Genomic DNA, 12,384 nt, shown 5'->3' on the forward strand with positions numbered 1-12,384 from the left:
CTTCCCAACTACTACCTATACAGTTGACCCTTGGGCAATGTGAGGGTTAATCTGCGTATAATTGATAGCTGAGGTTCCTCTGCATCTCAGGATAAAACCAACCTGGGACCATGTTTCTGTGAGATTTGCTATTGAAAAAAAAATCCATTAGTTGACCCATGACTTTCAAACCTGAATTGTATTTGCTTCTCTCTCTTTTTTTTTTTCTGGTGGAAGGACCAGCTAGGTAAGAAATTCAACTAGTAAAAGATTAGAAGCTATGGAGACAAAGAAAATTCAGGCACATTTATAGCTATATGACCTTGGGCAAGTTATTTAACTTCTTTGAGCTTCAGTTTCCTAATGTGTAGAATGCAACCTCAGATGGTCCTGAGGCTTAAATGATAACAGTGGGCAAAGCACCAAGAATAGTGCCTAGGGAGCTCCCATCATGGCTCAGTGGTGGAAATCACTCTAAGATAATTGGACCTGACTAGTATCCATGAGGATGTAGGTTTGATCCCTGGCCTTGCTCAGCGGGTTTAGGACTCAGTGTTGCCCTGAGCTGTGGTGTAGGTTGCAGACACAGCCTGGATCTGGCATTGCTGTGGCTGTGGTGTAGGCCAGCAGCTGCAGCTCCAATTCGACCCCTAGCCCAGAAACCTCTGTATGCCACAGGTGCAGGCCCCCCCGCCCAAATAAACAGGCAAAAAAAAAAAAAAAAAAAAAACAGTGCCAGCCAGTTAGAGATGATTGATAAATGAATGGCTGTTGAGAATATGATTATTATACATCCAATGTTAATAGATGCAACTAGTGCATTTGGAGTGGATAAGCAGTGAGATCCTGCTGTATAGGACAGGGAATTATATCTAGTCACTTAAGATGGAACATGATGGAGGATAATATGAGAAGAAGAATGTATATATATTTGTGACTGGGTCACTTTACTATACAGTAGAAATTGACAGAACACTGTAAACCAACTATAATGGAAAAAAATAAAAATAATTATAAAAAAAGATTATCATACACCCAAGGCTAAACCTAGGTTATTTTTACTATGTCTGGTAAGGCTAAGTCAAGTCTACTCAGTTTTCTTACGGCTACGATTTACCTTAATCTCATTAATATACTTTCCTGTGAACAGTTTTGAATGACCCCTCATCATTTATTATCAGGTGACTAGTAAGAGATGTATCAGTATTTCTTCATTTTCTTTCCTAAAAAGTAATTTGTTAAGGATGGGAATTTCTAAGAATTGATAGGAAAAAAAAGTTTATTCCTTTTGTTTTGGGAGGATTCTAGGAAAAGGGGAAAGATTGGATGGTCTTGCATTTCCTTTTTTTAGAAAGAAGTGGAGGAATTGGGTGGTTTTTCTGTCAAAGGAGGAGAGAGGGAAGTGCCATGAACAATTTCAGTTAAGTCCTATATCCTGACTTTAAGTTGTCCTTAAATTAAAATCTTTTGGTTTGAATTCTCTGAAGAATTCATCTTTTTTTTTTTTTTTTTAAATTACTGGCACAGACAAAAAAAAAAAAAAAAAGAATTTCTGTTGTGGCACAGTGGTTAATGAATCTGACGGGGAACCATGAGGTTGCGGGTTCTAACCCTGGCCTTGCTCAGTGGGTTAAGGATCCGGCATTGCCACGAGCTGTGGTGTAGGTTGCAAATGTGGCTCGGAACCTGAGTTGCTGTGACTGTGGTGTAGGCCGGTGGCTACAGCTCCGATTAGACCCCTAGCCTGGGAACCTCTATATGCTGCGGAAGCGGCCCTAGAAAAGGCAAAAGGACAAAAAAAAAAAAACCAAAAACAACAACAACAACAACAAAAAACCACTGGCACACTCAGTTGGATATGTCTATGCTTAAATTTGTGTCAAAATTAACCAGATTAAAAGATATCCAACTCCTTACAGGAGATTTAGACACATGAAAAGTCCTATTTCTCAGATATTCACATTATTGGTTTCCATGGTAGGTGAATGAAATCTTGTGTCTCACTGTATTGGCTGATCTGGTTTAAAAACCTGGCAGAAATTCATCTCTAGTGCTGGCAAAAATTCATTTGTTGTAAACTTAGGCCACTTATGACACATCTAGGTAAATTTATTCATGTGGCTGAGAAATTATAACTGTATATATGTATTTAGAAGGAAGCTTTTCCCAAAATTATCTTGCCATCATTTCTTCTTCTGAAAAGATTGTCTTCAGATATTTATCTGGGATTGAAAATCTTCATCAGTTATGTTTTAGCCCAAAGCAGGTATGTTAGCAGAAATTCCAAATAAACTTTTGTCTCTAAGAAACTGAGCATCTTAGTAAGTTCCCGTTGTGGCTCAGTGATAATGAGCCCAACTAGTATCCTTGAGGATGTGGGTTCGATCCCTGGCCTTGCTCAGTGTGTTAAAGGATCTGGTGTTGCCGTGAGCTGCAGTGTAGGTTGAAGATGTGGCTTGAATCCTGTGAGGCTATGGCTGTGGCGTAGGCCAGCAGCTACTGCTCTGATTCAACCCCTAGCCTGGGAACTTCCATATGTTGCAGGGCGGGCCTAAAAAAACAAGAAAAGAAACTGAGCATCTTAGAGATTTTTGGTATTTCTTGGCTCAAGAATAGATTTGAAGGTGAGTGAATAGAAAACCCTCTTCTGAATTATGAGCATCCTGGAAGGAGTGCAGGGTCCATATCTAGGGTGTATCTGAACTATTTAAACAGCTAAACAAGGCAGAAAAGACAGGGCCCTTCCTTTGTTTTCTCCCATTTTGTTGTTGTGTTTCACTTTGCTCTCTTTGTAGAAAGTAGAGTGGTTTAGAAGGTACTCTGAGTAGTCTGTGTGGTGGTGTGTTTGGATGGTGGATGGATCCTTAGTAGATGATGGGACAGGGATGCTCTTAGTTTCTTATAAACTCCCCAGGGGACATTTCAGAAATATTTTCAGGAAATATTTTCTACCTTCACCTGAAACTCAGAGACATGGTATGCAGACTGCTGATACAGTGAAATGGTAGGGAGTAAGCCAGCAGACGGCAAACTTTCTAGTGACCTTCCCTTTATGGCAGCTGGTTTAGCAGAGGTACCAAGGGTCCTGGAAAGCATCTTGTGAGAGTTGCTAAAACATGAAAGGAACTTAGAATGTGAGTGTTACAGCATTTTACAGCATGTGGCACCCCTAGCAATGAGTGAAAAATCTTGGTTTTTACTTATGGGAAGCCAACAGGGCTTTTTTTTTTTTTTTCCTCTCTAAAATCCAGTTTCCCATTAAAACTAGGGTGAGATATAGTGTACCTTATTTAACTTCGATTCTTTTATTTTAAAGAGTTAATTAAAAAGCAGGAGAGAGAGAGAGAGAAAGTGAGCGAGCTCTGGTGTCTCCTTGTCCTTTTTTTTGGGGGGGGGGCTGCACCTGCAGCATATGGAAGTTCCCAGGCTAGAGGTCAAATCAGAGCTATAGCTGCTGGCCTGTGGAACAGCCACAGCAATGTGAGATCCAAGCCATGCCTGAGACCTACACCATAGCCCATGGCAATGCAGGATCCTTAACCCATTGAGTGGGGCCAGGGATCGAACCCACGTCTTCATGGATACTAGTTGGGTTTGTCACTGCTGAGCCATGTTGGGAACTCCCTTCTCCTTGTCCTTTTTATAAGGATTCCAATCTCATCAGATTAGGGCCCTATGTTTAGAAGCTCAGTTAATCCTAATTATCTCCTCAGAGGTTCAAATACTATCACGTTGGAAGTTAAAAAACTTCAACATATGAATTTTGGGGAGACACAGTCATTCGGTCCATAATATGGGTCATATGTTTTTCTTTCTTTGCATTCCTGGTAATTTTTATTAGAAGCCAGACATTAGGAATTTTACTTTGTTGGATGTCAGATGTTTTCATGCTGTTATAAATAGCCCTAAACATTGTTCTGGGATGCAATTAACTCACTTGGAAATGTTTTGATATTTTGGAAGCTTTCTTTAAAACTCTGTTAGAGCTGGACCAGAGAAACCTTTAGTTTCAGGCTAATTTTGCTCCACTGCAGGGGCAATGACCTCCTTAATGCTTTACATAATGTTTCAAGGATATTGAGGTTTTCTTCTCTTGCAGGGGGGAACATTTCTGAAACTGCATGCATGCCAAGAATTGTTCCCTCTGGTCCTTCTAGGTGGTTCTTTCTCTGGTTTGGGGTAGTTTCCTTCTTCATATGCACTGATAAGAACTGGGTTGAAGGCTCAGAAAGACCTTTTGCTGATTTTTCTGCAAAATTTGGAGCTCTTTCTCTGCAACCCTATCTCCTCTAGAGGACCTCTTTCTGCAAATTCTAGGGGCCTTGGGCTTCTCAGACTCAAAAAACCATGTCCTCAATTAAGAGAGACCACCAGGTTCCATCTGGGTTCCCCTTTCCTGTACTGGGGCTGGAAACTCTCTCAAAGCAATAAGTCAGGGCAATGATCAAGCTCCTCATTTGTTTCTTATTTCTCAGGGATCAAGGTTCTGTGGTGCCTGATGTCCAGTGTCTGAAAAATGTTGATGTATGTGTTCATACGTGTATTTAAAATTTTTTTGAGGCTTTTTTTTTTGTGGTTTTAAGTGGTCCTTGCTTGTTTGAACATGAAAATTTCTTTTAGAATTAGGAAAGATTCTTTACAATGTTTCTTTCAGCTTGTCTGTCCCTAGACAGGATCCTTAGGATTCTTGAGTGTTGCGTTTACTGAGCTGAATGAAATGATCCTGTTTGAAAGCTCTAAGTCTTTATTAAGAAAAGAGATGGAAGGAGTTCCCGTTGTGGCGCAGTGGTTAATAAATCCGACTAGGAACCATGAGGTTGCGGATTCAATCCCTGCCCTTGCTCAGTGGGTTAACGGTCCGGCATCGCCGTGAGCTGTGGTGTAGGTCGCAGATGTGGCTAGGATCCTGCGCTGCTGTGGCTCTGGCATAGGCCGGTGGCTACAGCTCCGATTAGACCCCTAGCCTGGGAACCTCCATATGCCGCAGGAGCGGACCAAGAAATGGCAAAAAGACAAAAAAAAAAAAAAAAAAAAAAAAAAGGAAAGAGATGGAACAGCTATTTGTGGATGTTGAGTGACTTGTTTATGATCTAGTTACTAAAAAAAGATAATTTTTTTTTGTCTTTTTGGCTTTTCTAAGGCTGCTCCTGCGGCATATGGAGGTTCCCAGGCTAGGGGTTGAATCAGAGCTGTAGCTGCTGGCCTACACCAGAGCCACAGCAACATGGGATCCAAGCCACATCTGCAACCTACACCACAGCTCACGGCAACGCCGGGTCCTTAACCCACTGAGCAAGGGCAGGGATTGAACCCCACAACCTCATGATTCCTAGTCAGATTCATTAACCACTGTGCCACAACGGGAACTCCAAATAAAAGATAATTTAATAAATGATATTTATTGTATATTAAACAAACACTTTACACGCAGTGGCTCCTAAAACCACTGGTGTGTACCAATTTATCTTCATCTATGCGTTGGACCTTCTTCTGAAAAGACTCAAGTAATATTTCTGACCCCGTATTCATGATTTGTAGTCTTCCCCATAGCATGATTCCTACAGAAATTCTTTGCAGATGGAAATATAAAAATTCTAAAAGTTTATCTCCGGAAATGGATGCTTTCTTTACTCAAGTCTTTGGAATGCAAATAGGAAATCCTTGCAATATGAACTTCCATTTTTTAGTTATTAGCCAGATAAAGAGAAAACATCTTCCTGTGGTCACTAAGCTTATGCTCCCATGCCATCCTGAACTTAGGAGCGATCATAGTGCTAAGTAACGGAATAGTGTATGCATTCGGGAAGCTACAGATAGCGTCTTTTCACGTAAATGTGGAGTTGGACATACACATTTCCTTTCAGCGTGGTATACGTTTGTCATCTTCCCTCTATCCCACAGTATCTGAAGATGCAAAAACCTTGAAAGTGGACGAAGAAACAGAAAACACCATGAGAGTTACCTGGAAACCGGCACCTGGGAAAGTCCTGAACTATCGTGTTGTGTATCGACCCCGTGGGGGTGGGAGGCAGATGGTGGCTAAAGTGCCACCTGCAGTCACCTCAACAGTGTTGAAGCGACTTCAGCCCCAGACCACGTATGACATCACAGTACTCCCAATTTACAAGGCAGGAGAAGGAAAACTTAGGCAAGGATCAGGAACGACAGGTACAAGATCATAATTTGGGGGGGTGTGATATTTGAAAGGGAGATTTTAATATATCTCCCTCATTTGTTAAATGTCTAAAACTGATTCTGTAATAAGTGCCGTTATAATAGTTAGGATGCCTAAGGAGCATATGATTTTTACCAGTCTGGTTCCTTGTGTAATGGTTCTACATTTTAATGTCCTAATGCTAATATTATCTTTTGAATTGTGAGTAATGTTTACACTTCCACTTGGGTAGCACTCTGTTATTATATGTATATTTGTCTTTTTAGGGTGCACCTGCAGCATATGGAAGTTCCCAGGCTAGGGGTCAATTCAGAGCTGTAGCTGCCGGCCTGTACCATAGCCTCAGCAACAAAGGATCCAAGCCTCATCTGTGACCTACTCTTCTGTGACCTACACCACAGATCAAGGCAATGCCAGATCCTTACTCATTGAGTGAGGCCAGGGATTGAACCCATGTCCTCATGGATACTAGTTGGGTTTGTTTATGCTGAGCTACAAACGGGAACTCCTATTATTGTGATATTTATTGGGTATTATAGCTTGGGCCTTCTGACCCTTTTCATAAATATATATATGGAAGTGTTTTGCTCGTGATGCTTGCCACTTAGACTCTCTTCATTCATCTTATGAGAACGAGGGTAATAAAAAACCCCAAAGCCTAGGCTTATGGATAATATCTTAACTTCTTACTGTCTTTACAGCTTCTCGATTTAAGTCACCCAGAAACCTCAGAACATCTGACCCAACCATGTCAAGCTTCCGGGTGACCTGGGAGCCTGCACCTGGGGAGGTGAAGGGTTACAAGGTCACATTTCACCCCACGGGGGATAATGGAAGACTGGGGGAGCTGGTGGTTGGACCCTATGACAACACGGTCGTTTTGGAGGAACTTAGGTAGGGATGAACTCTATTCCATTTTCGTTAACAGATTTAATAACTGGTGTAAATGAGGAGGGCTTCCACTGATGATCACAGTTTGATGGCAGAGTATTTAAAATCAGAAGTTGCTTTCTCACCCTTGGTGCTGCTGAAGTTGGGGATAGAGTTTAGAGACTCAAGTGTAGGCCTGAGCAATTGTACCATTTTACTGACTTTTGTTAAGTGATCAGAAATAGCATTTTTTTCAATAACACCCTGCTTTTTATTTTTAAATTTAATTTAATTTTTTTGGGGGGCCATACCCACTACATATGGAGGTTCCCAGGCTAGGGGTCCAATTGGAGCTGTAGCTGCTAGCCTACACCAGAACCACAGCAATGCAGAATCTGAGTCATGTCTGCAACCTACACCACAGCTCACGGCAATGCCGGATCCTTAACCCACTGGTGAGGCCAGGGATCAAACCTGCGTCCTCAGGATGCTAGTCGAGTTTGTTAACAGCTCAGCCACAGTGGAAGCTCCAACAACACCCTGCTTTTTAAAAATTAACATCCATACTTCATGATTTCACCCAAAGCAGCTTGTCCCCGGCCAGCCCTATGGAAATGTGGGACCTCTTGTGCCTTCTGGAAAGGCGCACGTGACTGACACCCAGGTGCCAAGGTGCATCCCTTCCCAGGTTTGGTGGGGGGCAGCCTGAGGGAGAGAGAAGGCAGGCCTTTGTGCTTGGGGTCAGCTGATAGGGTTAGGGAAGGTGGGCTAACTCAAGGTCTTGCTGCAGGCTGTGCAGTAGAAAAGGAGGTTTGAGTTTGAACAGCTGCCTGCATTCATTCCAGTAAAAACAACAAACTACCATGCATTGCCTAGTGGAAAGTTGATTTGTTTTGAACAGTATTAAATATGTAAATGCTTGAACAGATTTATTGAACAGTATTAAATCTGTAAATGCTTGATACTTACTTTTATCAGAATAGGGAGGAAGAAACTTATGGAGTCTACCATGTGCCAGGCATTGTGCTAGGTGCTTTATGGTCCCTTGCAAGTATAGCATATTAATTGTTTTCTTCAAGTCCATCAGTTAGAAGCACTTAGAGTGAAAACCTGTTCCTCGACCTGCTCAGTGGCCAGGAGGAGATTCTCCATCTGATGGAAAGGCTAGAGGGAAACTGGTGCTGTGAAACCCTGGTATTCTCTAGAATGCCTCTGGGCTAGTTGCTCTTGATACCTCACAGTGGAAGCTAAGCTAGAATGTGATGAAAACTTTTTCTTCTCTTGCAATATTATGTATTATATATAACTTCCTCTGAGTGAAAGGTTATAAATCAAGATGAATGTTTTAACAAAGCAAAAAAAAATGTTATAACTTGAGCCTATTATGCATACAGACTATATATTTTTTAACATTTCAGGGCAGGTACCACCTATAAAGTAAATGTTTTTGGAATGTTCGATGGAGGAGAAAGTTCACCACTTGTTGGGCAAGAAATGACAACCCTTTCTGACACAACTGTAATGCCAATTTTATCTTCTGGTAAGAAATTGAGTTACATTCCTCTAGGGAAGCTCAATATTATGAAATATTTTCAAATGTGAATTGTTAGGTTAATCATACAATGAAAATTGACTATTAGAATTTTATATGAAAATTTATTTCAATAACTTATATACTGAAATTCTGTAAACATCCAGCTAAGCATATTTTTTTGCCAGCATTTTTTCAGGCTTTTCTTGTCAACAAGGCATTAGTATTACTGTATCGCTTAAAGATGAGTTTTTACAATGGGTAGATATTGTACATTTTTCTCTCTTTTTAATGACTAGAATGCAGTTTATTTTGTTAAAGTCATTGTGGAAATGATTTATTTGGGCAAAGCAAGCAGTATTGGATTTTACATGAGTAGGTGAGCAGCTGTTACTTGGGAAGCAAAATGGTAACATAAACCCTCTAGACTTTTCTATTCCAGCCACAACTACAGCTTTGATATACGTGAAGCTAGTTTTTTAGTTTTGAATTTTCTTAGAGGTGGGAGGGGTGAGTAAATTGACTTCTAAATACTGTCCATCATTTTCTAAAAAAGAGGTGTGGGCAGAGCAGAAGCAGGCTGCAAACGTTTAAGTGCTTTTGGAATAGTATTGGGGAACCGTTCCTCCTGATGGTCTGTCACATGAGTGACACTTTTGTGGTGTGAAGAGCATCACTGATTTTTTTTCACTGAGGGTTTTTTTTTTTTAAATAATATAAAGATCAGATATTAACACAGCAAGGAGTTGAGAAATTTGTATTGGATAACATAAGCTGGAAAAGAGAACCTTTGAAAGTAGGTATGGGGGAGTTGTCGTTGTGGCTCAGTGGTAATGAACCCAACTTGTATCCATAAGGATGTGGGTTTGATCCCTGGCCTTGCTCAGTGGATTAAGGATCTAGTGTTGCCGTGAGTTGTGGTGTAGGTCGCAGATGTGGCTCGGGTCTGATGTTGCTGCGGCTGTGGTGTAGGCCAGCAGCTACAGCTCCAATTTGACCCTTAGCCTGGGAACTTCCATATGCCACAGGTGTGGCCTTAAAAAGACAAAAAAAAAAAAAAGAGAAGGAAAGGAAGGAAGGAAGAAGGAAGGAAAGAAGGAAAGAAAGAAAGAAAGAGAAAGAAGGAAGAAAGAAAGAAAGAAAGAAACTATGGATGTGGATCAGATAAATGAAAGTGCCAACTCTTGCTGTTTTGCATTAATGTTCTATTGTTTCTCCTATGATGATATTAACTGACTTATATTTTTATTTTGTAGCTTGTGCACTGAGGAAATTGGAATAATTCTCTCTTTCCAAAGCACCCTAGCTTTGTATCAGTGTTCGTGCTTGTTGTCTCTGTAGCTCTCAATTTGTGTATTTGTTTGCATCCTTCTTCTAGATTGTCTTCCTTCTCTCTTGATTTTTTAAATGTGCAGACTTCATCATCTCTTTTTACCTGATTGTTATGCATAGTAGATGGTTAAGTAATTTAAAAACTAAATAACATAATAGCTGTCAGATTTTTAAACAATGTATCTTTTATTCAAAAAGGCCTAATTTTAAGAGTTATGTGCCCAGTCCTTCATAACATATGTAGTACTTAACTGGGGGCTTTAATTAATTTAAAATATATTTTTGGCTTACTGAAACTTTTTCTAGCTTATAGATTTTAACAGTTGATCCCATACTTGTCTGCCAGTGAGCATTGGTAATTGAGAGAAATGCAACATCTAATCTTTAGATCATATTATAAGTTTATAAAATTTTTACCACCTTAAGGTGGCTGTATACACCCACTTCTATATTGCAGCTTTTGGGTTTGTAAACTCATTCATATTTACAATGATGGTTTAATTTAAGTCTCCATGTTCTATGATCGTGGCCAGAAATATAGTCAAAGATGAAGGAGAGATTTTCCACTGAAATAATTATCAGGGAAATTGATGGTTCCTCTGATGCTTGTTTGGGGTTAATGAATCACATGGACCTATTTTCAAAGTCTCCAAATCATCTTGCTAAGCCACAGAACTGAGACAGGGACCCTGAGTTCCCAGGGGGTGGCAGGGAGGAACTGACAAGGTATATGCTCTTACTCTGTGCTGTCTCACGGTTGCTGTGTCAGGGATGGAATGTCTTACCCGGGCTGAAGCAGACATTGTGTTGCTGGTGGATGGATCATGGAGCATTGGCCGGGCGAACTTTAGAACTGTGAGGAGCTTCATTTCTCGTATCGTGGAAGTCTTTGAGATTGGTCCCAAGAGAGTGCAGATTGGTAGGTCTGACAGCATTGAAGACATTTAGACATTTTCATTATGCTCTTTTACATACGCTAATGGCCATGGTGTCATTTTAGCTCTTGCTCAGTATAGCGGCGACCCCAGAACAGAGTGGCAGTTAAATGCTCATAGAGACAAGAAGAGCTTGTTGCAGGCTGTGGCCAACTTACCCTACAAAGGAGGCAATACCCTCACGGGTGAGTCAGAATGCTCTGGTGTGCTTTCAGGTCTTGCTTTTGGGTTAAAGCTTGTGGCTGAATAATGATGTGACTGGTTCTCTTTGAAAACTTCCACCAGGCATGGCTTTGAATTTCATTCGCCAACAGAGCTTTAAGACCCAAGCTGGCATGAGGCCCCGAGCTCGAAAAATTGGAGTTCTCATCACTGATGGAAAATCTCAAGATGACGTTGAGGCACCTTCTAAGAAACTGAAGGATGAAGGCGTGGAGCTCTTTGCTATTGGTAAGTGCTGAAAAGAGAAGCCACCCTGCCCAAGGGGTTACCATTGTGCTGAGGATATTTTTGTAGTTAAAAATATTTTCTGAAGCATAGAAGAACAAACACACACATTTTCTCCTATCACGTGATTTATCAAAATGATGCGCCAGGAAGTTAATTTGTTTTCATCTTTTCTCCAAGTAATGGGATGAAAACTACATGGCTTCTTGGGAGAGAGTGATGGATCAAGAGGACAAATAAATGTACTATTAATAGGATTCAGGAAAATTCCTCTTTGGTTTTCCACAGAGCCATGTTTATTTTTGATATCCATTATTTTACTTTCCAGGAAAAATACCGAAGAGACACTTTTGGGTGGGGATTTGGTGCTAGAGATATTTAGAAGAAACTAAACACAATAGCCTTCAGTTTATATTATTTTTGTTTCTATCTTATAACTGTAGATATGTGATCATTTTATTATCAAGGAATGATATTGACTATGTAAGGATAGCTCGTGAAATATTTGCTTCATTCCATTAATTTTTTTTTCTGAGACATGCTTTTAATTTGTATATATCCATTTTCCCCAGGTATTAAAAATGCTGATGAAGTTGAGTTAAAGATGATTGCAACAGATCCCGATGATACCCATGCCTACAACGTGGCAGATTTTGAGTCACTTTCCAGGATCGTGGATGACCTCACCATCAACTTGTGTAACAGTGTCAAAGGCCCAGGTAAGGTTAGCCTGGGATTTCTCACCCTTAGCACTGTTGCTGTTTTGGTCAAGATAATTCTTTTTCGGATGGAGGGGATTATTCTTTTGTGCACTGTGAGATGTTTAGCAGCATCCCGAGCTCCGCCCACTGGGTACCAATAATATCCCGAATCTTGGCAATTAAAAGCATCTTCAGACTTTGTCACATGTCTGTTGGGGAGAATACTGCCCCCAGTTGAGAATCGTTGTTTTAGTCCCTGAACTTTTTTTTCTGATAGTATCAAACCATAAATGATTTCTAGCTTATTTGAGGATATATTTAGTGTATATGTGCAAGTACTATGTACATACATACATGAGACCAGGGAAGAAAGATAAATGCTTTCTTTCCTGGTGTATATCTATTCTCTGGTAA

General features: G+C 40.5%; 1 protein-coding gene across 6 annotated transcripts in view; it reads left to right on the forward strand.

Moving 5' to 3' along the window:
* The window catches only part of COL12A1 (collagen type XII alpha 1 chain), a 130,719-nt gene that overhangs the window by 41,991 nt on the left and 76,344 nt on the right, over positions 1 to 12,384 (forward strand). For 3 of the 6 annotated variants that reach the window (XM_013992820.2, XM_013992819.2, XM_021092360.1), the window contains exons 15-21: positions 5,881 to 6,147; positions 6,856 to 7,048; positions 8,443 to 8,564; positions 10,657 to 10,806; positions 10,888 to 11,007; positions 11,108 to 11,272; positions 11,842 to 11,988. In XM_013992820.2, coding sequence (XP_013848274.2) covers positions 5,881 to 6,147; positions 6,856 to 7,048; positions 8,443 to 8,564; positions 10,657 to 10,806; positions 10,888 to 11,007; positions 11,108 to 11,272; positions 11,842 to 11,988 — 1,164 coding nt within the window. The remainder of the gene's footprint in view (positions 1 to 5,880; positions 6,148 to 6,855; positions 7,049 to 8,442; positions 8,565 to 10,656; positions 10,807 to 10,887; positions 11,008 to 11,107; positions 11,273 to 11,841; positions 11,989 to 12,384) is intronic. The other 3 variants (XM_021092374.1, XM_021092369.1, XM_021092370.1) reach the window with 1 other exon arrangement.

The sequence above is a fragment of the Sus scrofa genome, chromosome 1, assembly GCF_000003025.6.
Source record: "Sus scrofa isolate TJ Tabasco breed Duroc chromosome 1, Sscrofa11.1, whole genome shotgun sequence".
Taxonomy (NCBI): Eukaryota; Metazoa; Chordata; class Mammalia; order Artiodactyla; family Suidae; genus Sus; species Sus scrofa.